At 40.9% G+C, this 27,021-nt stretch overlaps 1 protein-coding gene across 2 annotated transcripts in view; it reads left to right on the top strand.

Annotated features, from left to right (window-relative positions):
- Nucleotides 1-24,630, top strand: part of LOC111155168 (leucine rich repeat containing 3B) — an 88,915-nt gene extending 64,285 nt beyond the window's left edge. For both annotated transcript variants that reach the window (XM_022515248.1, XM_022515249.1), the window contains exon 2: nt 23,364-24,630. In XM_022515248.1, the coding sequence (XP_022370956.1) occupies nt 23,528-24,307 (780 nt within the window). In that variant the 5' untranslated portion in view covers nt 23,364-23,527 and the 3' untranslated portion in view covers nt 24,308-24,630. The remainder of the gene's footprint in view (nt 1-23,363) is intronic.
- Nucleotides 24,631-27,021: the final 2,391 nt, after the last annotated feature.

Here is a 27,021-nt window from a genome sequence, read left to right as displayed (position 1 = left end):
AAAAAAAAAGATAAATTTCCCATTAATGGACTCAGCTATGGTATAGGATTCATTCATGCACACTCTGCCTCTTGCCTCGCTCAGGTAAGCTCAGGCTGTCCCCTTCCCCGTTCTCTCCCCAGGGCTCCCCTGGTATGGATATGACGTACATATTTCTTAAATAATGTTGTTGTGACTCCTTGGTGTCCAATATTTTGTATGGTTAATTCAAAACTGCTTCTTTAAACATTGAATCCAAAGCCCAATCTCTTTATTCTATTCCCACTGGCTCATTCGTAGTCTTGTTCTCTCCGACATCCCCTACCTCCCCAACCTGGGTCTCTGAGTGTTTCATGGCTTCTCTTCCTGTACATCCCGATCTCATACATAAGAGTAACTCTTAAGCTCAGAGGAGCGATCAGCTCTCCGTGCCAGGTAGGATGAGGAAAAGTAGTGACCATTACACGCTGAGTTGCACAGGTAGAAGTCTCTGGAGGGAGGATTCTGTATAGGAGAGTTCCTTGGGAAGTACCCCGAAGATCCACATTTGTGAATGGGATGGGATGGACTAGAGAGAGAAACTGAGGGGTACGCTCACCCAACAGCAACCTCAGCCAACCCCTCAGGCAGCGCTGAGTCTAGAATGGCCCTTCAGAGCTGCCCCAGATAGAGCTGAGAAGGCCAGGCCTTTGTCCTCCTACGTTGCTCAGTCACTGGATGTGGGCTATTCTTGGAGGGCAGAGTGACCTTCTGCCACAGAGGTGAGCCTCCAAGGGGCTTACAATGGGGAGTTCTCCGCCACCAGCACTCTCAGCAGGTGGGACAAGCCCTCCATTAGGGGAACATCAGGGTGGCACCTCCCAGTGCCCACCACGGACCAGGACAGGGCATTGGTAACCACAGTCCTGCTCCTTCCTATTCCTGAAGCTGAGAGAGGAGGGCATTGCCTTCTGCAACAGAGTTCCATCCTCTTCCTGCCATCCTCTTTGTGTTGGGGAGAGTGGGTTTAAAGGTCTTACTGTGGTTTTCTTCCCTTTCAGTATCCATTAAGGTTTTCATACAGCCCTTGCTTGCTTCTGCCTTTGCTGTCCTTGGCATCATCTTTCAAGAATACTTTCTCATTTTCTTTTTGCTGCTATGACAATCATGCGTCCTCAGCATTATAATTGCTCTAAATACAGTCTCAGCATCCCGTTTCCTCCAGTTCTGAGGGGAAAAGATGCTTCCAAACATGAGTTTGTTTAATAAAATTTGGGCTACTCTGGGTGGCAGGCTGCCACTGAGCATATAATTCCTTTCCCTCTTATTTGAAGAAGCTACTGCTGGAGGCAGCTTCCCCCCCTCCTTTCTTCTTTCATCCCACAAATCATTTCCATACAGCCCACTCGATATTGCCTGGCAGCACCAGGGACCAGAATAGCACAGAGGATTTGAAACCCTCCTCCCCCTTGTATACTTGCGAGCTAAGCTATTCCCAAGTGGCGGGATCGATTCATTTGAATTTCATCTCCCTTCATTTCCTTTGCCTTCTCTCTGGTGCTTATGATAATGAGCAGTGAAAATGACCCAGAACCTAGGAGACAGATGGAAGTGGGTGAGAATCCAGGGCTTGAAGACTCAAGAGTTAGCTTTGGTTCCTTCTCCTCCCACAACTTTATCTCAGATGGCCACTGAACAAAGCCACTGAACAAGGATCCACTCCACAAGTGGCCTCTGGAGAGATTTCTGTCCGATCCTCCTTTTTGTTGACACTACAAAGACACCTCCTTGAAGCTTTCATCTCAGTCATCTCACAAAGAGGCTCAGGTACCATGAGTGCACTTGGGGAGACATAACATGGGAGTTTTACAATCACAGGTTAATAGAAAAGGGATGATGCTTCAAAAATCTGTCCACAGCCCTTTCCAGACTCCTGGGCATCTGTCCTTCTCTGGTCAGCAGATAAGGAGTAAAGCACTCACCTGCGGAGGAGAACAGGGAGAAAAGATAGTACTTGCTGCGCCTCTGTGGGGGATGGGGAGAAGTTGAGCTTAGTTGGGGAGTGTCTGTCAGCACCAGTGGAGGATAATGACTGTTCCAGTCTCTCCCGCACAATCCCTGCCCGGAGTACACTTTTCTAGGACTTCCTTCTAGCTTTGACTCTCACAGGGCAAGAATGGCATACCTCTGTGACGCTGCGGAGTCAGTACCAGACCAAGGCAATAAAGCGAGGCAGAGGACTTTTTTGGTATCCCAGTGCGTAGAAAAGTTACGTCTACACCGTAGTGTAGTTTCATAAGTGTGCAGGAGCATTGTGTCTACAAAACAATGCCTATGCCTTAATTAAAAAAGACTGTTTTGCTAAAAAAACAATGCTAACCATCATTGGAGCTTTGAGAGAGCTGTAATCACTGATCACAGTTCACCATAACAAATAGAATGATAACGAGAAAGTTTGAAATATTGAGGGTTCCCGAAATGGCAAATGCCATTGGAAAAATATCACTGACAGATTTTCTTGACTCAGGATGGCCACAAACCTGCAATTTGTAAAAAAAAAAAAAAAAAAAAAAAAAAAGTATTATCTGTGAAGAAGGACAAAATGACCTACACCAGGATCTGTCCCTACTTGGTCAACAATAGTGAGCCCTCCCGGAACCTGACTTCCTGTGACCAGGGTCATCTCTGGTGTGGTTTGTGTGGAGTATAGGTGTCACCTTCCTTTATCCTGCTAGATGTCAGGTTTCATGAACTTGTTGCTGTCTTTTCCGTGTCCCCAATGTGAGAAGCTCTGTTTTTATTCTGAACCTGATTGCATATTAGTGGCTCTTACTCTCCTCCTCCATTTCCACATGGACTGCCATGCAGATAAGTGGAAAAGTCTGCACTGGGAAGGGGAAGGTGGCTCATCCCCGGTACGCCAGTCTCCCCCAGCCCAACCTCCTGTGTCAGGGGCTTTAGGTCCTTGAGAAGCTAACGTCTGGCCCTTCATTGAGCAAACATGTCCCAAGCACATCCTCTGTCGCTGGCCCAGAGATGCTTACAGCTGAGACACTCATAGGGTCCAGAGGCCTACCACATAGCGGAGTTTGGCTCTGCTCTACCCAGCCCTTCCATCTGTGACTTGAGGAATTGCTGAAGTGGAAAGAGAGAAGCAGAAAAAGAATGCCAGGGGCAGGGGTGAAGGGGCTGTGTGCTCACGCTCAGACCAAGTGTTGCCAAATCAGGGAGTCAGGGAGACCAGTCCAGCCTCACTGCCTCTTCTGTTATCACATTCTGAGACTCCGTGCAAAGCAAAAAGCAACAGGTTGGGTAAAAATAATACATTCTCTCCTGACCAAACATTTTTTGAGCCGAACATGTGGAAGAACTGGTTAATACGATTGCAATTTACTCACAATTCCTGAAACCATGCTGCAGGAAATGAAATTTGTGACTACATGTCAATATCATGATGGCCTTTTTTTTTTTTTCTTTAATTGTGCAAGAAGTTAGAGGAGACAGGATGGGATTTTATATTATCTTTTTCTGGGAATGGCTGTCTCTTTTCTGTTTGACTTAGCTTCACCTGGACTGATTCTTACCTTTTTTTTTTCTTTTTTTTAACTTCTCTTAACCTGGCTGGTTGGTTCACTGAGATGGAGTAAATACTAGGATGGAAAATACCAATTCAGTTTTATTTAAACTGGCATATGATGTCTGAGCAAGGAGATAAGGGAAGCCTTCCTGCATCCTGCAGACAATTAAATGAGTTTGGAAAGTTTTATTTGGTTTGTTGTTGACAAGAACTCAGTCCCTGGGTGGCTGTTAATTTTTCCGGGTGATTCCCAAAGGAAAATCAAGCCAACTCAGAGCTACACATTTCCCTGTAGAATTTCAATGAACCACACAGTATGGAAAAGAGAAAACCATAGATCTCAGTTCTGATTTCCTTTTTTTTTTTTTTTGATGTTTTGTTTTGTGGGTTTTTTTTTTTTTAACTATGAAAAGAAGATTTATTTATTTATTTATTTATTTACATTTGAGAGAAGCCGATGTTTAACTGGAAAGATAAAGGGCTCAGGCGGAGAACAGGAAGAGGCAAGAACATTTCTAGAATAGATACAATGCATTGATCTGAAAAGGGCTGAGTCTTTCATCCACTGGCCTAATTAGGTAAATAGGAGGCAGCCTGTCTGATGATCCTTCTGTTAGAATAATTGCCATCAACGGTATCCCCGCAAGTTCTTTGTATGACTTCATTGTTCTACAAACACTGGTTTGTTTTTCCATTCTGTCTTCTTCTTTAGGGAGAACTTAAGTTTTTTGTTTGTTTGTTTTTTGAAAAATACATATCACAGGATGAAATAAATGAGGCCATTTGTATGTTCCACGATCCCCAGGTGGTCCCTGAGAAGATGAAATTTGAAACTGAACATTAGAGAACTTCACGGAATGAAGAATCTAAATCTGAAATCGGGGGTATTACGTGAGGATTGGGCTGATTTATACACCACTTAGTTTCTGCTAACAGATAGGAGGAGCAGCAGTTCCACTTTCTTTGATAAAATAGCAGTTCTGGAAGGGAAAACCTGAAGTTCTAGAAGGAAGGATAATATGAGTGTCAATTAATTGTCTCTTCATCTTTCATTTCAAACCAGGGTCCGGGGTCAGACTCAGGTCATCGGCCTGGATTATCCGGTGAGAGTGTCTTTGAGGTCTCAGGTCTGGGCAGGCTCCCTAACGGGTTAATGGCCAAAATGAAATTAGAGGAGGTGGAGCCTCAGGGTTCTGCCCTTCAGCACTATGTTTTGGAGATTGGGTTCCATTCCATGGGAAACTTTTGCAGACCAAACAACAGGTGAGAACCTCAGAGTGTCTACATGAAGACTACAGCTCCTGAATTAATAAAACATTATTTATTTCAATTCTGTTTCATCACGATTGCTAAGATATGACATTGCAATTCTTCACTGCATCTCTAGAAACTTCACATTCTTTGTAGTTGTTGCTTTGATGTTTGCCTTGGTGTTTGCAAGATAGATAGCTTCTGAGAGCCTGAGAGATCCAGCAAATACTAGGATGGCTACTCACATATGCCCAGAACCGCCACACAGACTCTCGGTTCAGGACTATGCTAAAACAAAAATCCCTCCACAAAGAGAAGTAACTAACATTTATTGTGCCATGTAGGTACTTCACCTAAAGAATATCACTTCCTCCTTCCTGCAAATAGAAGCGGTAAATACTTCTGTTATCCTCATTTGTAGATGGGGAAACAGAGGCAAGGCAAAGTTATGAAAGGAACTGGGATTCCGACTGAGCCCTTGCTCCTAACCACAGGGCTATACTGATCGAGCACTGAGTCTGTGCTGGTCAGGGGGCCTGGCACTAGCAATATGTGAGCCAACCATATGAAAACGTATTATTCACTTTTGACTTAAGAATGGGAGGGATATCTTCCATCTGTGTATCAGTTTTTCTGGGCTACTTGCAGGTTATCATAACAAATTGGAATATGATTGACTATCAGGGTCAGCAAATATAATCACATAATTTAGTTTCCATTGATAAAATGACTGCTGATGTTCTTTAGCTTTGAGCAATTATAACATTCTTGAAAAATGTCCCTATGATACTTTTACTGAGAAACATACTCTTCTATTAGTTATCAGTATATATACAGTAAAAAATAGCAATCAGTTGTCACAATAAGACACATAGATATATTAACTTTCTTAATTGTTAAAATAGTCAGCTGACTCTTAGCTAACAAGCACCCCCAAACTCAGTGTCATTTGTGTTGCTCACAAATTCATGGGTAGCTGGATGGTTTTTCTGGTCTTGGCTGGGCTCACTTATGAGTCCGTGATCAGCTAGAGATCAGAGAGTTGACTCTGATGATCTAGGCTGGACTTTCTCATGGGCTGGAAGCATAGCCAGGTGTAGGCTAGAGTGACAGGCTAGGACAACTGCCCCTCCTCTCCTTTATCTCCTTTATCTCCTTTATCCTTTATCATCCAGCAGGCCAGGCAGGGATTGTTCATAGGGTGACTTGAGGTGATGGAGGGTACCAAGAGCAGAAGCAAGAGCATGTGTGGCCTCTTGGAGAGGCATACGCTTGGGACTGGCATAAGGTCACTTTTGCCTCATCTGTGGTCAGAGGAAATTCCAAGGCCAGCCTAGTTCAAGGAGTGGAGAAATAGACTCCACTTCTTTTTTTTATCTTATCTTAGCTTCTATGGTTTTATCTTATCCTATCTTATTGTATTTAGAGAGAGAGAGAAGGAATGTGTGTGAGTGGGGAGAAGGGGAAAGGGAGAGAGAGAACCTCAAGCAGACTCCACGCTGAGTACAGAGCCCAACATGAGCCTTGATTTCAACACCCTGAGATCATAACCTGAGCCAAAACCAAGGGTCAGCAGCTTGACCAACTGAGCCACTGGGGCACCCCTAGACTCCACTTCTTGATGGGAGGAATTTAAGGTTACCTTGCAAAAGGACATGAATAAGACAGGATGGGGAATAATGAAGACCATTTTTTTAAACAATCTACCATAGCACATGAAATTAAGTATTATCGTGCTCATTTTATAGATGAAAAAAATTGAGGTCCAGTGTTAAGTAACATGCCCTAAAAACTGGTAAGTAGTAAGTTACTAGCACTAATTCATAACTAGTAAGTGGTTGAATGACAAATTAGGCAAACTTAGGCATGTCTAACTCCAAAGCCTTTTCTTTGACCACTCTGTAAGGTCTTTAAGGATCATGTTATTAAATGACCTTATCAAAAATGAAGTTGGTGCCTGAGGGTAAGGAAATAGGACAGTATATAATTCAAAGATAAAAATAATCCACTCATTTTCATTTACTTAAAGGCATGAATAGTTTTAATCAAGGGCCACTTCTTTAACTGAATAAAACCATCCTAGTGATAGTTACGGATTATTCATTTCTTCATCTCTGCCTATAATAGACGTTAGTCGTTATTGACTCTTTCTCTGTAGTAATATTATACAGCCTGAGAGGAATCAAGTGCAAATGGAATTTTCATTTGCAAAACTTGTCACTATATACCCCTCCAAATATTCGGGTAAAGTGATAGTGTATTAGTCATAGCAATTGAGTAGAATTAAATGTTGTTTAATTAGATCTGAATCAAGCCAATAACTTCTGTGAGTGTTTATGCTATAAAAGTAATGGAGTGTGGGGAGGCCTTTGGCAGGGGGACCAAGTATGTTGGCAGATTCTGAGCTAACACGTTACTTTGCTGTAACTTCTCAGAACCTTTCACAGGCTGATGCCCATTGTGACTCTCAGAGAGGATATCTCTCAGACTCAGGGGACTATAGAATATTTACTTGCTAGAACTCTCGGATACCTGGTATTCCACAGGACCCTTGGGAAAGGTGAACTGGATTCTCATCCCTTTGTATTCAGAGTTAATAGTATTGGTCAAGCATCTGCTATGAGTTGGACACTATCAGAACCAGGCATTATCTGAAACCCATGAAATAGGTAGGTCTTTTTATTTATAGTTGAGGAAACTGATCAGTTAGTTTTCTTGCCCACAATCCCCCAGCTGGTATCATAACTGGGAGTTAAACCTGGTTTTACCTAACTTCGGGCCTATAATGTTTCCTTTACATTATGCTGAGATTTGGAAAGTTTAAAGGACTGCCCATGGTAACTCCGCTGTTTGGAAGAGACACATACTTTTAAAGTCCCTGTAACTCCTAACAGAGAAGAGGTTATCTGTCAATGCTTAGTGGCCAATCCCTTTATTACCTAGTTATTATGATCACGCTCATGGCAAAAAAACTGACAATAGTACAAAAAAGTGTAAGATAAAAAGCAAATAGTCTTTTCCATTTGTTCAGCTCCAGAACCATCCCTAGAGGATAAGACTATCATTTTTTATTGTTCTCCTATAACTTTTTAATTATACATGTTTGTTGTGTGTATGTATGAGTGTAAATCTATTTTGTTTTACACAGAGGAAAATGTACAGTTTTCACCTAATATATCTTTGACATCTTCTTTTTAAAATCAGGGTATGTAGATTGCTTCTTTGTTATCAGTGTACTATTTTTAAGCAATTTTTTTGTGATGGATTTTAAAAGTATTTCTAGTTATTTTTGAAAATTTATTCTTTTAAAAAAGTTTTCTGTCATAGCAAACAGTGCCCCAATGAAGGAACAATCTTTTTTTTTTTTTAAGATTTTATTTATTTATTTGTCAGACAGCTAGAGAGAGTACAGGCAGGCAGAGTGGCAGGCAGAGACAGAGGGAGAAGCGGGCTCCCCACGGAGAAAGGAGCCCGATGTGGGACTCGATCCCAGGACACCGGGATCATGACCTAAGCTGAAGGCAGCCACTTAACTGACTGAGCCACCCAGGCATCCCCATGAAGGAACAATCTTATCCATACATCTTTGCAGTTATGTTTTTATTGGAAAACAAAACCAAAAAGCCATGCAAGGCATTGTTTCCCCTGGTGACTTCTCCTAGGAAAAATTGTGGACTATTGCCAAGAAAATGTTATAGGGGCTGTAAATAAAAGGTCTTTAAAATACAAATTTTGGACCAAATATAGTAGTCTACTTCTTTGGTCTACTCTGTTCTCCCCAGGAAGCAAATGGACTGAGCCAGTGGTTCTATCAGATGCCGCTGTGACTAAGATCCAAAATGACTAAAACCAGGAAAGGGTGACTCAGACTCTTCAAGCTCTTCTTGCCCAGTGGAACAACTCTACATATTTTGGTTTTGATGCTATGGACACATATTCAACACAAAATGGACAGATGCAACCAACTCTTGGCCATTTAAAGACTTGCCCATCGTTTTATGCAATTGGCCCTTTCAGTGACGTAGACAATGAACAGAATTCAGATGAGAAGCTTGACTCTAGCAATTCCACCTCTGGGAATTTATCTTAAGGAAATGATCCAAGGGGCACCTGGGTGGCTCAGTCGTTAAGCGTCTGCCTTCAGTTCAAGTCATGATCCCAGGGTCCTGGGATGGAGCCCCACATCGGCTCCCTGCTCAGTGGGAAGCCTGCTTCTCACTCTCCCACTCCCCTTGCTTTTGCTTGTGTTCCGTCTCTTGCGTGTTTCTCTCTGTCAAATAAATAAATATAATCTAAAAAAAAAAAAAAAAGGAAGTGGTCCAAAAGGGAAAATCTATGAGCTAGAAACATTTATTTCAATTCCACATTTTTTATGATAAATTATTAGCAAAAATGGGAGAAAATAAAAATACCTAGCAAAAGAATAATGTTTGGCTAGATTTAATATATAACTCCATTCACTGGCACATGATGCTGGTATTAAAATAATGAGGATCATGACAATTTAGAATCTTATAAAAATAACAAAATTGTCACCTGTGCTAAAATGGCAATTAAAAATTACCTAGAAGAACAAAATATTTGATTTGCTAGCTCTTTGAATTCTAGGCAGTCTTTTTCACTTATAAAACATTATATCTATTTTATAATATTACTTGTAAATGTAATAAGTTAATAGTTCACAGAAGACAATTTATGTGGCTGTCTAGGAAGAATCTGAAGTTTGAAAAAAAAGTCTGTTTTAGTCTCAGTCAAGGATTGACATATTCTTTTAAAAAGACAGATTTGACTAGGTTCTCTCCTAACTTTTAAGGATGTTGCCTGTAAGCAAGATAATCTACCGCATGTCTCATTCTGTCTGGGACAATTCCTGTTTGAACATGTTGTCCGAGCATGGTTGTTACCAGCCCTGCTTTTCACTGCCAGAGGTGACTTTGCTTGCATGATAAACCTTGCGGACTCCAACACTACAAAGGAGATGCTAATCATCCCAATTTTATCATGTATCTCTAGTAAACATCATTCCTATATGATAAGTTAGCCTTCTATAGCTTAAGAAGTCTTTCACAGAGCAATGACTTACATGATGCCCAAAGTCAAAACAGAATATAACAGTGAAATGTTAAAGATCTTGCCCACCATATCACGTGGTAGCCCTTTCACAAGATCTTTGAAAAATTCTGAAATTTGAAAACGTTTTTCTCTGCTTACTAATCATCTTTCATTATATTAATTAGTAATAATTCTGTAATTTGACATTTTTGTCTTCTTCCTTTGACGCCCAGGAAACTCAGAGCTAAGCCAGGTCTTTAGTTGAAGCAAAAATCATTAATCCAGTGCAATAGAGAGTCAGCCACAACTGACTCTGTGTTCTAGTCTCCACTTACTACAGAGTTAATTTCCTGTGGCTGCTGTAACAAATTACCACAAACTTTGTAGTTTGAAGCAATGCATATCTGTTCTATAGTTCTGGAAGCCAGAAGTCTGAAGCCATTTTGATGGACCCAAATCACTTTGTCAGCTGGGCCCATTTCCTCCAGAGGCTCTGAGGGAGCATCTGTTTTCTTGCTGTTTCCAGCTTCTGAGGGCTGCCCACATTACTTGTAGCCACATCCTTCCTATCTCTGCCTTGATGTTATATTGCCTTCTTTCCCATATCGACTCCACCTCTGTCTCCTTCTGATAAAGACATCTGTGATTCCATTTAGGGTTCACCTAGATAATCCAGGATGATCCCTGCATTTCAAGATCCCTAACTTAATCATATCTACAAAGTCTTTTTTTTTTCATAAAAGGTAACATCCATGGGTTCCAGGGATTAGGACCTAGATACTTCTGGGGGGAGGTGGGGGGGCAGTATTTTTCAGCCTACCACAATCTGCCTTCTGCTCCCAAAGATTCACATCCATTCCCCCATGCAAAATATATTCATTCATATCACAATATCTCCCAAATTCCCAACCTGTTATGACATCAAATTGAAATCCAAAATTTCATCTAAATATCATCAGCTCAAAAGCCCCAAATCTCATCATCTAAATCATCCAAAGTAAATACGAAGGAGATGCTGGGCATGATACGTCCTGGGTTGAAATTTCTCTCCATCCTCAAAATAAAGTGTTTGGTCCAGTGCTTTACACATAGTAGGTGTCCACAAAATGTTAACCACCATCGGAGTTATTCCCTTTATTGCATTAAGGATAGGGTCACATTCTGGCCCTACACTCTCCTATCAGAGAGAAGACAAGCTGTAAGGTTATGATGGCGAGGACAGTAACAATAATAGCAGTGGTTGAAGTGACAGTGGTAGTAAACTCACATGGAGATTTTATCATGTAACAGAAATTTTTCTAAGTGTTTTATAGCTGCTGCCTCAATTCACCCTCATTAAATCCCTTTGAGAGAGAAACTATTACCCCCCCATGCTCGATTGAGAAGACTGTAGGGTAGAGAGGTTATATAATTTATAAGAGGCTAAGCCATGATCTCCATGCTCCCCGTTTAAAACCAGGCCCACGCTACACTGTGTTTCAGTTGGTGTGCTAGTCCTTTCATAGTCCTGGCATAGATGAAATACAATTTCAAAAAATTGTTTCTCATTTCACCTTGGGTTTCTATTCTGTGTCACTATAAGGAGATAAGTCATACTCCAATGAGTATTTCTAAAACTCTCTTGCTTTATCAGGAAGGGATTTTTCTCTTGAAGTTCTGTTATTGTTGTTTATTTTTTAAGCATAGAATCTCCCATTCAAATTTTCTTTTAAGAAACTTGAAACTTTCCAACAAGTTGAAAAATTGGTACAATGAATACGTTTATATTCATCGCTTTCCATTTGCCGAGTGTTCGTCTTTTGCCACTTTTGTGTCCCTCTTTCCACATAAAAATATAGTTTTGTTTTTCCTGGGTATTTTGAAAGTTCCAATTGTCATGACATTTTACCCCCAAATACTTCAGTATGTACCTCTTAAGCATTCTCTCCTTCCGAGTCAAATCATGAAAAACCCCCAAAATTTATATTTGATACAGTAACATCTATTTTGAGTTTGTGTTCGAAAATTTTCCCTAATTGTTCCAAAATGCTCTTTTCTAACCTTTTTTTTTACATCCAGAAGTCAGTCTTTTGCATTCTTTCAGTTGTCACATGTCTTTGTTCTTTAATCAGTAATGGTTCTGCACACTGTTTTGGGTGTGTGTGTGTGTGTGTGTGTGTGTGTGTGTGTGATGTTGTCGTTGTTGTTTTGTTTTGTTTCCTTTCAGTGACCCTTAGAAGCATCCTCATCAGTCACCTCCGAAGTGTCTCAAGTTCTGAACTGATCAGTTCCTTTCCTCTTGATTAGGTTCAGGCTAAATATACGTTGGCATGCATACTATTACAGGTTATGTGAGAATCATATCCTAGTTGGTTATGTTTAAGAAAAAGACATGTACATCTCTGGAAAAGGAATGATCTGATATTTGAGGAAAACAGCCAAATACTGAAACCCACAATAGAACATAATCTTTAAGTGTTCCTTGATGGTTTCTGAAGCACCTTTCACATATATTTATCTATTGTGGCCTCATTACTGTGAGACCAATGAAGTGGATATTATTGATTGTAGTTCTAGGACAACAAAGGCTTAGAAGTGTGAGTGATTTGCTAAATTCCTGGAATTCATTCCTCAGAAGCTGGGGTTTGAATCCAGTTTCTAGACTTTGGTTTGGATCTCAATCCTGTACTTTTCCCACCAAGTCAATGGATGAGGTTAATCAAAACAAGGTTTTTTTGTTTGTTTGTTTTTTTATTTTTATTTATTTATTTATTTTTAGATTTTATTTATTTAACAGAGAGAGATCACAAGTGGGCAGAGAGGCAAGCAGAGAGAGAGAGAGAGAGAGAGGAGGAAGCAGGCTTCGTGCAGAGCAGAGAGCCCGATGTGGGACTCGATCCCAGGACCCTGAGACCATGACCTGAGCCAAAGGCAGAGGCTTAACCACTGAGCCACCCAGGTGCCCCCTGTTTGTTTTTTTAAAGGGTGTAACAGTCACTCATCCTACTGAGAAATCCAACTGAATTCGACATAAGTTAGTGTTTTCTAAAAGCAACTTTCAGGTTGCTTCAGGACCCTGGTGAGTTTTAGGGAGCCTACATTTATGTAGATTATGTGTCAAGAGCTTTCAAAGCTCTCACAGTTAAATGTCATAGGCACTTGCTGAGAAGTAATAATAGAGAAGCAGAAAGAAACTGAGATGGATAGGTTCCCACTCAATCTCCCTACAAACTTGGAGCATATTGAATAATAAATACAGATGTTCGCAAAGACAGTCTTATCTTTATTCTGTGTTTAGTCCCACAGGGAGATACATACTAGGTCCAAAACAAAAACAAACAAAAAGGAAGTGGTTTTTATTTGTGTATTTCTTTGCTTTTCTCTGTTTTTCCATTGGGTTTACTGGTGGGAAGAATATGTCAGTCCACCGAGAGACCTATGGGCATTAGGTCATGTAGAAAGGAGGCAATGTGTTCATAAGAGTTGTTTTTTTTTTTTTTTTTTTCCTTAATAAATTGAGGGTTTGCTTAAAGAATTATTTTGTAAAATAGGTTGAAAAGAGGAAAAGCAGTACCTGAACTGACTGAAATCTGGGACAGATGGATATCATGTCATTTTGATAAAAAAAAGTTTTGTATGAATAGCCTTTAAAAGATTCTTAAAGGAAAAGGAGTTTCTCTTCTTGTTATTAACTTTCCCCAAGTTTGTAGGAAGCAATCAACAGAGGACTGGTTTGGCATTTAAAACAAGGTACTTGTGTGTACAGACTCTCCATATCAAAAAGTGGCCAGTAGAAAAGATACATAAACCAAAGAACGTTGAATGGGATCTATTCTGTGCTAACCAGCTGTGTGACTTTAAATAGTCTCCATTCAGTGAGTTCCTCAACTGTACTAAAATAGAACCAGTGATGCTTATCATGTATATCTAAAAGGACTGGATAGAGATAATTACATAAGAGCATATCCATGGACTTGTCCCACAAGCATCTAATGTAATGGTAGTTCACAAATGTAAGGCAAATGTAATTTTAGAACTTTTGGTTTAGAAATATAGGGGAGGAAATTTTTTCTCTACATTTGTGGGTTCATTTGGCTGGTCCATTAATTAAACTGATGTGTAAGATGGGTGCTTGGGTGGCTCAGTGGGTTAAAGCCTCTGCCTTCGGCTCTGGTCATGATCTCAGGGTCCTGGGATCGAGCCCCGCATCAGGCTCTCTGCTCAGCAGGGAGCCTGCTTCCCCCTCTCTCTCTATCTGCCTGCCTCTCTGCCTACCTGTGATCTCTGCGTGTCAAATAAATAAATAAAATCTTTAAAAAAAATAAAATAAAAAAATTAATTGGTGTAAGATAAGTTAATAGGGAAAAAAATTTTAATTACATACAGGGAGTATGAGACGCTCCCTGACAGTCAGGCAGTTGAGGTGTGCATGCCATTCTGAGCTAAAATGAAGGGGGTAGGGGTCTAGGGTTTCAAAGGGAAGGAAGACCATTCCCAGAAAGATGGGAAGAGCAAATGTTTAGCAAACATATGTTTGTGGGGCCATGAAGACACAATGGGACACAGAAAGGAAGTTGAACAAACAGGCCCTGCCAATTTCCACCTATCTCACCACATGTCATCCATACTCTTTGTAGTTCTCTCTGGTGCTAGCTGTCTTCCTAAACCAGGCCCTCTATGTGAGTTCTTAGAGGCAGTTAAGAGGGTGGTATAAAGCTTTTCTTGGGTCTTTTAGGATTTGATTGTCTTCAGTTCAAGATAAGCATCACGCCAGAGTAGTGCTCCCTGGAGAGACCTGTTCTGAACCCCTTCAGAAGCATATGCCAGCTGTTCTCCCTCCTCCCATCCTGCCAGTCTTCCTGCCTAGCAATATTTCTCCAGTGTAAAACACATTATGGTCCTTACTCCTCATCTTAGTTGAATCAGTTGAGGAGGAGGAAAAAAATTATGGTAGTTCCTCTCTAAAGAGGTGTGTGGTGTCATGTCTGACCACATGAGCTCTGGAAGGCAGAGGACTTGAGTTCAGATTGTGCCTCTTTAACTCAGTGTCTATGTCTAGAGGACAAGTGACATCACCTCTTTATGCTTCAATTTGCCCATCTGTGCAAGGGTCATAATTGTTACCTTTAATGATGGAACTGAGGATTGTACAAGGTGATATGTGTATATCCAGAATAAAATGCAACTCATTTTCTGCTTCCGCCATTCCTTTCATCTCAGTTCTGTGCAGATGATCATCTTCCTCTAGTCCCTGAATGAAAGCATCAGTCAGCCCCCATGATTTTGTGCCAGTCTCAGGTAATAGATTGTCTTGCCATTACTTTAAGTCACAAACTCATTAACTTAAACTGAAGTAAAAATTAAATATGGTAATGGAAATGTCTCATTCAAGAGATTAGCCAGAACTCTGAATTTCATCTAATATTTAGCAATTCTCCCCTCTCCTTGTTTCAGCCATAAAGGAAAGGGAAAGAAGGTATGGTGGGGGGACGCCTGGGTGGCTCAGTTGGTTAAGCAGCTGCCTTCGGCTCAGGTCATGATCCCAGCATCCTGGGATCGAGTCCCACATCAGGCTCCTTGCTTGGCGGGGAGCCTGCTTCTCCCTCTGTCTCTGCCTACCATTCTATCTGCCTGTGCTTGCTCTCTCTCCCTCTCTCTCTGACAAATTAAAAAAAAAAAAAAAATTTTTAAAAAAAAAAAAAAAAAAAGAAGGTATGGTGGGTAGCTTGATTTCTCCTCTCTGCCCGTCCACCCCACCCCTCTCCCAGGCCTTCAGAGTCTGGGTCTCAGCTGCTCTGCTCGGAGGCTCACTAGAAGGTGGAATGAGATGCACCTGGTGCTTCTTTCCCAGGGCTCCTTCAAGCCCCCTACCTACTCATATGACTCTCCTGGTCCCCGTGGTGGATATATTCCAGATAGTCACTTCCCCTAAATCTAAGCATCTGCCCTTCAGTTGCTTGTTGCTCAGGACCCTCTGCCTCACCAAGGAATCCTATGGGACCATGGAAAGGACTTGAAATACTTTTCCTGGGAATCTCCTTCCCTCAGGTGGCCAATCTAACCCATAGGAAATAGTTTTCTATCCTTTTTCTGACAAATTCTGGGAGTGCAATCTCACCCCAACATCAAAACATTACCCAACTCTACCGCCAAACAATGGGTCAACCTTGTTCTTGTTCTAGGACATTCTGCACCTCCACATAAGCTCCAGGAATCCTGTAATAACTCTCTCCTCTCCTTGGGGAGATGACAGGATAGGTACCTCTTGATGCCTTTTACCCTCAAAGTGGGCAAGGACGTATGTGTGAGACTCAAAGAATATTGTCAGCAACATGGCAACCTGACCCCTCACTTTGGAATTCTATGTCCATTTAACCCAGGACCTAGTCAGAACTTTAATTTTATCATCCATTATTCATGTTAGATGAGTTCATCACTTAATAAATACTTGGCATGGAATAAATGCCAAGTAAACAATAGCTATTTTAATGATGAAATGAGAATGGATCCTAATGATTTGATAAGAATTTATTAAATTCTTACCATGGGCAATAAGAGAATATAAAAATGAGTAAGACATTGGTCCTACCCTCTGAAAACCCGTGTTCTGGTAGCGAAGATAAACGGATAGCTTTAATTACAAAAGCAAGAGTTTCAAGATTTCAGGAGCTCCTGATTTTAAACATTATGGGTCTGCAAGCAGATTAAATTCCTTCTAAATATAAGGATCCTTAGTTCCTCCTGTATCCATCAGCCTTATCAGTTCATATCCTTAACAAGTGATGATAACTGCTCTTATAAAGCAGCCACATAAAGGACTCCCGCGCCAGATCTTCCTCGGCTGGAAAGTGATTCCAGGCTAGAGAGGCCTTTGCTTGGGATGACTTCTGATTAATCTCATATTTGTGCAACAAAGTGCTGTTCATCATCACTTTTGGAATTGCTGATCTCTGTTTATTGAGCTAGGTTTCTGTGTCTGGGTGAGGAAGCGTAGTGGGACATAGGATTGGAATAGGAGGATTGTTATAAACAATAGGGGGTCATAAAAGCTTTACAACCACTGGAAATACATGGTCAGAGGGTTATTTTAACCCAACGTTAAAAGAAGAACAGAAGCTGCATGCGGGCAGTCCAGGAAGGACATTTTTGCTTCCTTTTGGAGCAAAAAGATGGAGGTTTAAACAGGGAAGTGGGGACCCAAAGCTCAAAAGAAGGGGGACAAGGAGGATGAAAAAGAAAACTGTTCTCAAAAAATCAGGAGGGAAGAACTGGTGGTGTATGGCAGAGGAAGAAGGTAGTTGGGTGGGGATAAAGGGAGAAAATTTTACTTTTAGGATACCCATTTCGAAGCATGGGCTGAATCTTGTTGTTGTAAATGAAAGGGTAGAACTGAAGCTCCTAGCAGGACTCAGTGCAAAAGACATGAATGAAGGTGTTGTCTCTGTGAACAAGATCTCAAAGAGTAGCAATAGAGAAAATATCTATACAGTTCATTCACCTCAATCACTCAGATCCCAGTGGTCCTTAAGTTTTCGGTCAGGAATTACACATTGATGTCTTATGCAGCCCATACGTAGTCTATAGAAAACCTGAGCATATAAAGAAATCCTTATATATTCTACAATGGGTTATAAAGCTAATTTTGGAAATACTACATTGAAAATATCACATACTCAAACTGTTGTCTTTATGGAAGTAAATGAAAACTACCCAAATGAGAACGAGCAGAGGCCATTTTTCCCAAGCTTTCTATAGCAACAAAGCCAGCCGCCATCCCCCGCATTTGGCAGAGACTCACAGGCAGGAGGGGAGTGGAAAAGCTTGATAGTGGGAAAAATTCTGGAAGGCTTCAGAAGTGCCCTGGTTGGGGGCTCCTGGCATAGGGAAGTTGGAGGCAGTCTAGCTAGAACTAGAGCATCCCATGCGATTGGCGAGGGGAGCAGATTTGGCTTTTCCTGGTTAGTCCTAAATAGGAAGTAGGAATGAAAATGAGGGAAGCTGGCAGGTACTGATCTGGCTGAACTGGGAAAATTGCTATTGATGTTGTAGTCTGTATTCCTGGGCTGGTTGCAGCAGGTTGGGGGTTCAAGTTCTATTTTTTTTTTTTAAGATTTTATTTATTTATTTGACAGAGATCACAAGTAGGCAGAGAGGCAGGCAGAGTGGGGGGCGGGGTGGAGGGTTGGGAGTGGGGGGGTGGGGAAGCAGGCTCCCCGCTGAGCAGAGAACCCGATGCAGGGCTGGATCCTAGGACCCCAGGACCATGACCAGAGCAGAAGGCAGAGGCTTTAACCCACTGAGCCACCCAGGTGCCCCTCAAGTTCTATTTTTACGTACAGTCTCACCATTGTCCCTTTGTATCTTCAGTCTCTCATGTCGAAACATGTTCAGCTTTTTAAAATTTTTTGTCGTGTTATTTGCCCAACCTTCTTAGCCACTGTTGTCCAACTGTTTCACATGCTCAAATATTGCCTTCTGAGACATCATGTTCAGATTGTTTTTTTTTTTTTCAGTTTATCCCTGGTCCTTTTGTATTAACTTCTTCTCATTTTTATGTAAACCAAAACAAACAAAACACCTTTATACCACAGAAAGTTAAATCCATCAGAAGGGTACTAAAAAGCAAAAACAAAAACAAACTCCTTTTCTCCCCCTGTTGACCCTGAGTTCCACTCCTCAGGCACAATTAATAGTTTCTTATGCATTTCCTTCCATATGGATCCTTTCAGAAATGATCTATGCATATGGAAACTTATAAATTCTATACCTATAGCTGCACATTTACTTTCTCTTTTTAAAAATTTTGCACAAATAAGATGATGCTATAGGAAACCCTTTCTCCAAGCTGTTTTTTGAGGTCATCTTTGGAGACCTTTACGTCGGTACAATTCAGTCTAAGTTGTTCTTGTCTTTTAAAATTTGAATAGCTATTCCGCAGTTGCTCATACAAGAAGAGAGCCCCAAGTGTCCCCTTGTCAAATTTTGAGAGTGTTCTTTACACCTTCACTGACAGTGGCTATGCTTCCTCGTTTTAACCAAGATGTTAGGTACTTTAACTTGAATTTATTTTACTGTCAGTGAGATCAAAGATCTATTCATGTGATTTATTGGTCATTTGTGTATATTGCTTTTCTGCCCATTTTTCTGTTGGATCAAGTTCTCATCCCTTTGTACGAACTTCTTTTATACTAAAGAAATTAACCCTTTATTTTATCACCTGTCCTTTCTTTTTGTGTATGGTCTTACTTTTTGCCATGTAAGTTTTAATCTCAAGTACTTAAATTTATGAGGTTTGTTTTTTTTTCCCATTGATTTGAATTTTCCCTCCCAAATCGAAAGGCTTCCCTGTGTTGCTCTGTTCTGCTTTTTAATCAAATCCTGTGGGTAGGAGAGTTGCATGGAATGTAATTGGGAGAAATCGGTGTGCCTGGTATTTCTTCCTGAATTGGTACACTCACTTATCTCAGAAGAGTTAATGAAAGCTTTGGGTTAGAAGCCCTGAGTGTCCCTGAGTGTCCCCTAATGATGGGAAGAAAAGAACAGGAAGCAAGATAGAGTTGTTAATCAACCACTGAAAGATCTGTCTTCTCGGGCTGTCTGCTAAATGCACTTTTTTTTCCTTCTGGAAACAGTACTTGATGGTTGCCACCCAATCTAGGCATTAATTGCTGTGGCTCGGAAACCTGTGTGACAGGGAAATGTGAGCAAGGCATGGGTCTGGGGATAAAATGGCCCCCTTTGGGAGCACAGCTCATACCTAAACACCACATCCAAAAATACCATAGTGTCCTAGTGTCCTGCCCCAGACATACTGAAAGGGAATGAGGGAATGAGGATAGGGTAGTATAATGAGTTGAGAAGTGGAGAGGAGGAGTCAAGAGGTAGACAAGATGCTGTTCAATTTGCTCTGCCCCTTTCGCTGGTCTTGTTCCTTATCAGGAGGACAGGAAGTAATGCTGCTTCTGTTCTTGCCATCACCAGTGTGACCCCTGCCCTTCTTTGTTCTCTGTATCTTCATTCTGAAGTTAGTAAGGAGGCCCTCTCTTTTCCCAGCAGTATAGTTTGTTTGCTATTTTGCGTTTGTGGATAGACCTGACTGAAACAGAGCAGGAGGATGTTTGAGATTTAGAATGTTTGTTTCAGAGTTCGCTGCTCTTTAGACCTGTGCTATGCTGGGTGATAACCCATGAATACCCACATTTTTACTATGAGGCACATCTCCCCATGTCTTCCCTTTCCAAGAAACCCTCTTGACCTAGGAACAATATAAGACAATGTCAAGCTGCTAAATCCCTTTGGAAAATAATAATTTAGCATAAGAGAGTGGAAAGGCAGTTCTTCCATCCTTCTTGTTGAAGGTGACCTTGACTCAATAACTTTGGGCCTCTGTGTGCCTCCTGGAAATTGAAGGGCTCAGTTCTCTATTTCTTATCTCTCTTCTCACTTCGTCTTGGCTGAGGGTGGAGGCTCTAGGGGCTGAGTCATAGCAGCCCAGTCATCTAGCCAATCCCAGAGCTTTTATTTCTCTTTTATCAAACATCATAGAAAGAAAAAGGATACTTAGTTTGAGTCCAACCTCTCTGAATACAAGAGACACTCTGTATTTTTGTTCCTCATAGGCATTCTACTCATTGTCTAGATAGATCATTTGGGCATGAAGAGGTATTACACTCTGATGTTGAGAACTCACGGTGTGTCCTAATCATTTCTCAGCTGTTACCATGACCATTGGACTGGTCATTCTGGAGAAATCAAGATTAAGTGTCAAGGAACCTACTGAAAAGAAGCTCCATTCTTTCTTCCATCAACTAAGAGCCTGCATAATGATTTTTTCCAAAGACTGCCATGTCAACATATAAAATCAATAGACATTGGATGAACCAATGTATATATTAAAAATAAAAATAGTCACCATAAGGAAGTAAAAGCATAGCTGGATCCTTCAATATTCTATTGGACCATTCATCCTATAGACATTTATTTAGCCCTTACTGCATGCCAAGAACTAAGGTAGTATTTGAGAATATATCTGGAATAATAATAGTAACTATAGCCAACAATTTTGAACTCCCACTGCTTTTTGAGGCATTGGGCTAAACGCTTTATGTAGATTATCTCATATGATTCTCAAATCAACTCTGTAATTGGGTTATTTTATAATTTCTATACAAAGATAAGGAAAATGAGGTTTGGCAAGGTTAAATAACTTGCCCAGGAACACATTGCTAACAAAGATTTCAGCTGGGACACAAACCAGTGTAGTTTTCACTTTTTAATCGTTTGCTGTTGTTTCTTCATGAGGTAGAAATAAGATCCTGCCCTCCTAGAACTTCTAGTCCCAATTGGTGGACATTTTTCTTCAGATAGACTCTAAATCTGTCTCTGGAGAGATGTGGAGTATCTCCCAGAGAAGGCCTTTCACTTTTCAACAGGATCTGTGCTGTTGACGAGAGTTGGTTGATTACATAGACTCTTTTTATTTTCTCTGTTCAAGTTCATGTCTCCCATCTCCTGTGTCCTTCTATGTTCTCATCCTGGCATCCTTTGCTTTATCCTTCTGCCCACCCTCTTTCTTCTCTGAGTGCCCTCCCCTCCACACCTGTTTATTTTTTCTCTCTCCTATCTAGAAAATCACTAGAGTGCCCAAATATCATGCAATGCACTGTTGAAGGAAAACATGGAAGGGAGGGAAACTCACTGCAAATGAAATGAGCCATTGATGGATGGCTTCATAAGCCTAGGGGTCCTTCTTTAGCGTTCTCTGGCATTTAAGGGATTCAGGATTCCAAAAGCACATCCACTCCATTCTGCTGGTGCTAATCTCATTTTTTCCATGATTAACAGCCCCGTTCATTATGTTTTCAGCTCACATTAATCTTCTCTTCTGTGAGTTTGGTAACATTTGGAATCATTTCCCTCTGTATTTATCCATCTGGGATCTTTAGAGAAGATAAGTTTGCAGAGAGTCATTTGTTACTTACAGCAATGAGAGGAAGGAACATTCTCCTTATTTCTCACATCCTGAAAGAGGACCCTCTGAATTCATACATGGAGCTCCCTCCAACTCCATAGGTTACTCAGTTTGGGATTGAGCTGCAACATAACAGCATCAGAAATCACAACAAGCAATGCTCCATGGATCCTGAGTCCTAGGAGGACCCTTAGAATGGACGAGATCGGGAGAAAGTTGTGGGGGTAGTGGAGAGTGTTAGGAGATTAATAAGTCAGAACAAAGCCTTTGGCCTGAGTCCTGTCTCTACCACCTACAAGCTATATGACCTTGGGCGAATCTCATAATCTCTCCAAAATCTGCTCACTTCCTCTGTGAACTGGTGTCAAAGATGCCTGTCTTCTCACATGAAAAAGTAGGTTTGAGTGTTCACTTATATTCTCATCTCTGTTTTTGAATAAGCTTGTATCCTTACTTATATCACTTAATTTTTGTCATTTTAGAAGCCTTGCCAACAATATTGTATGTTTGTATATATATACATATATATTTATGAATAATATATATATTTCGACAATCATATATTTATGATTAGAAAGAAAAAAATAAGCTATTGGGAAAGTTTTAGAGGCTAATATATTTAAATTCTTATCTCATATTTTATTTTAAAAAGTCTTGAAGGGGCACCTGGGTGGCTCAGTCAGTCAAGCGTCAGACTCTTCCTTTCATCTCAGGTCATGGTCTCAGGGTTGTGAGATTAAGCCCCATGTCCAGCTCTGTGCTCAGCGCAGCATCTGCTTGGGAGTCCCTCCCTTTCCCTCCCCCTCGCCCTCTGCCCCTTTCTCCACTTGCTCTCCATCTCTCTCTCTCAAATAAATAAATAAAATCTTAAAAACAAATAAATAAATGGATAAAAATAAGCCTTGGAGGTGTGTGTCATATTTGAAGATCTACTGGGGAGAGGATAGTTCATTTAGAAAACAGAGAAAAATAGGGAGAAAGCCCTTTCGGAGAACCTGGTCTATCAGCCCCTAGGGACATTCTGTTGTGAAAGTTGGAATGCATTTATTCCTTTCTTAATTCAAGTAAGATGTTTCTTTAGAGAAAATATTCCAACTGGACATCCATTCAAAAACCATGACAATTATTGCTATCTATGGTCATTAACCATGAAATATCGGTGTTATTTCTCATTGCTGCTGAAGAGCAGGTCTAAATTGCATTAATGCATCTGTTACTATAGAAAGGGGGGAAGGTCTAATTAAATTTTATTGATGTCTAATTTAGAAGGGGTTCAGGACGTTGAGAGGACAAGTAGAGGCAAGAGAAATCTGGACTGTTTGCTGTAATTCTGCAGAACTATAACCAAGGCAACAGGATTCGGAAATGTCATTTATTGACAGTCCTTTTGCCCAACACCTGGGATTTGAGCAAGAGACTCCCATTATGCAGATAACTCCCAGTGCTATCGATGAAAATTAACTACATAACCAACTCTCCTGCCCACATAGAACACCAGACGCCTGAGAGCACTTTTAATTGCAGTGTACCTCCCTCTGCAAAAAAGCTAATTACATCTGCTTCCCTTTCCTTTAGGTACCCAAGCAAGGACAGGAATAATGAAGAGACACGTGTGTTAGTTACAACCTTTTGAACCAAGCAAGGAGGAAATCAACAGTGTGGACAGGGCTGGAACCGTTGCCACGCTTGCTTGTTGGAGTGAATGAGGAATGGGCTTGTGATTATGCTGACATTTCAGCATGAATCTGGTAGACCTGTGGTTAACCCGTTCCCTCTCCATGTGTCTCCTCCTACAAAGTTTTGTTCTTATGATACTGTGCTTTCATTCTGCCAGTATGTGTCCCAAGGGCTGTCTCTGTTCTTCCTCTGGGGGTTTAAATGTCACCTGTAGCAATGCAAATCTCAAGGAAATACCTAGAGATCTTCCTCCTGAAACAGTCTTATTGTATCTGGACTCCAATCAGATCACCTCTATCCCCAACGAGATTTTTAAGGACCTTCATCAACTGAGAGTTCTCAACTTGTCCAAAAACGGCATTGAGTTTATCGATGAGCATGCCTTCAAAGGCGTGGCTGAAACTTTGCAGACTCTGGACTTGTCTGACAACCGGATTCAAAGTGTGCACAAAAATGCCTTCAATAACCTGAAGGCCAGGGCCAGAATTGCCAACAATCCTTGGCACTGCGACTGTACTCTACAGCAAGTTCTGAGGAGCATGGCATCCAACCACGAAACAGCCCACAACGTGATCTGTAAGACTTCTGTGTTGGACGAGCACGCCGGGAGACCATTCCTCAATGCTGCCAATGACGCTGACCTCTGTAACCTCCCTAAAAAGACTACTGACTATGCCATGCTGGTCACCATGTTTGGCTGGTTCACCATGGTGATCTCCTATGTGGTATATTACGTGAGGCAAAATCAGGAGGATGCCCGGAGACACCTGGAATACTTGAAATCCCTGCCGAGCAGGCAGAAGAAAGCAGATGAGCCTGACGACATTAGCACTGTGGTATAGCGTCCGAGCCGACCAGCGCCGAGAAAGAAATTTGTTGGCAGTTGCGATAGATAAGTGGTTTACTTCTCCCATCCATTGTAAACATTTAAAACTTTGTATATCCATTTCTTTTGACTTATGCCACTGTTGAACTTTTAACAAACATGACAACATAACGAATCATTTTAGTTTAGGTGACCCACCCCTTCCTTGTACCCCCAGTGGTATATTCCTTGAGTAAGCTACTCTCTGAACATAAGTTAGATCCATCTCACTATTTAATAATGAAATTTATTTTTTTAATTTAAAACCAAATAAAAGCTTAACTTTGAACCATGGAAAACTGAGTGACTTATTGGTCCAGAAAACAGTATGGCCATTCGGTTGCTTTCGAGAGAAATAGACAACCCTTATGACCCTAAAGAACTATCATAATGAAAGATGTGTTATTAAGCCCTACTCTACACCGGGGAGCCATAGTTGAATTATCGACCAAGGAAAGTATCTGTCAGACTTTAAAATACTAGCCTTAGCAAACCCGAGTGATAATGCAGTGTGGCACCCTACAGAGACTTCAGTGGGGATGCTGCTAGGTGCTTACTGTCCAACAGTTGAATATATATATTACATAAATATATATATGTATATATGTCATATAGATATATGCATATCTATCTATATATACCTAGCTAAACACAGTATTTTTACTTTATACTAGAAACATGTAAAAGAAGAGGACAGCGCACATTCTGTCCTTAGGATCACCTTTTGTGGGCAGGGGTATATGAGTAACACAGAAATAGAGATGCTGAAAAGGAAGATGCTAAGAGTGTAGCACCCACTGTGTGTAAGGCATTTTTATACTATGATTATGGCTCTCAACCCTCACTACTAAAGGAGAACGTGACAACTACCCCATTTAAAGGAGACTACAGTTGGAAGGAGTTCAATGGCCTACCAAGTAGAAAGTACTAGAACATGAATTTGAAGTATATCTTTCTCTCTCCAAAAGCTGGGACCCTCTCATGTTCCTACTAGGTTGGTTTGTAGAGGTATGAGTTACATGCTAAAAATGTGGTCATGTTAAGTGTATAGTTCCACAAGTTTTGACAAATGTATATTCCTGTTTATCAAGATATCATGATTCTGCTACTGTTCAGAAATAGGAGAAAGCTCATTCAGTTCTTGAGTAGGAAATTGTTTGGGTTTTTTGGGTTTGAGGTACCATTACAGATAACCTTTGGAACTTGGGTGGGATCTCATCAGAGAGTAATACAGGCAAGGAAGGTAGCTGAACCAGGGGGAGCAAAGAGGTAAAAAGTGTTGGCTGGTATTTGGGATGAAGAAGTCTTTGTAGGGGAGTAATGAGAGACAAAGCTGGAGGCCCATCAGAAGGATCTCAATTCTTGGGAGTAAGAATGACTAATAGAATTTATGGAACACCCAGGACACACCAAGTACTTTCTTTGGGTTGTATTAATTAATCCTTCCAATTACCTTATGAAATAGTCTTTTGCAAATGAGGGATCAGAGACACAGGAGTTTCGGTAATGAGTTCAGGATCCTTGCCTTATAAGAAGTAGAGCAGATACTGAAATCGAGTCCATCAGATTTAACCACTGTGCTGCATTACTTTACAATCATACACTTTACTACTGAAGTTTCAGCTTCCCCAGACCAAGAGGTTTGCAGATTATCCGAAGTGATGATTTCATTAACAGCACAAATAGCCCTTTATGGGGCTTAACTAGGAAGGATTGATCCTTGGCAATTTTGACCCACAGATCCTTCTCCAACCCACATCAGGCTGTCTTTGGAACCTCCAGGAATCACATTTCTGCCCTTGGAAAGCACAGCAGCTCCTGTGCATATCAATAATCTCTTAAAAGCTTACTGGCATGGACCATGAGAGTCGGCCAATCCAAGACCTTCAGTAGAGCATTCAGAGCAACGTGGCTAGACTACACTGGCATATACCCCAGGACCAAAGGATTGGCAGACCCACCCTATCCTTACTGAAAAAATGTAAGCCCTCTTCTGAAAGTCTGGGATGTGAAATTCAGAATATGGGCACTTCGGCATCCCAGTGAGAAAGAAGCCAGACTGTCTGCTTTGCTAACTGGGTTTGAACAACTTCCAGAGAAATCAGAGCTTTGCTGAAGATTTAACGCCCCCTGGAGGACAACTTTAGAATATATCTCGGTAAGCACGACCACAGAGAGATGCCTAACTGAAAGCACATTTTTATTCCCCTAAGGAATAGGAAAGTAGAGCCATTGCTAAGATAACACTTTAAAAAATTAATTGCGTTTATTTGAGTATGTGAGTCACATACGTTTTAGGAAAGCGTTCACAAATCACATAATCCATTTCAGTTTGCTGCTTCCAAAATACCCTTTATATTCATATTAGTAAGAGTTTATTTTCCTAATGGTTAATTGCATTAGTCAAGTGAAAGTATCTATAGAAAAAGAATCCCTGAAGGGTGTTGTATGATAGTCACCTGCTGGTTCACAGGTGGCAATGTGAAATTCCCACTTTTGCATTGGTAACTCTCGGCATACATAGAGGTAAGAAGCTGTTAGTAATCATTCCCCTGCCTGGATTCTGTGTGTAGATTTTCAGTTAACGGTGCTGTAAGTGCAAGTTAAGTTTAAAAACAAAACAAAATAAAAATCCCTGTAAGGCAGGTTGCCATGAATTAGAGTAGTTACGCCACTGAAGGAGAAAATTAA

This window comes from Enhydra lutris, unplaced genomic scaffold (assembly GCF_002288905.1).
Source record: "Enhydra lutris kenyoni isolate GAN:26980312 unplaced genomic scaffold, ASM228890v2 scaffoldscaffold39, whole genome shotgun sequence".
Taxonomy (NCBI): Eukaryota; Metazoa; Chordata; class Mammalia; order Carnivora; family Mustelidae; genus Enhydra; species Enhydra lutris.
The sequence above is the reverse complement of the archived record's forward strand: the minus strand, read 5'-3'. Positions and strand labels throughout refer to the sequence as shown.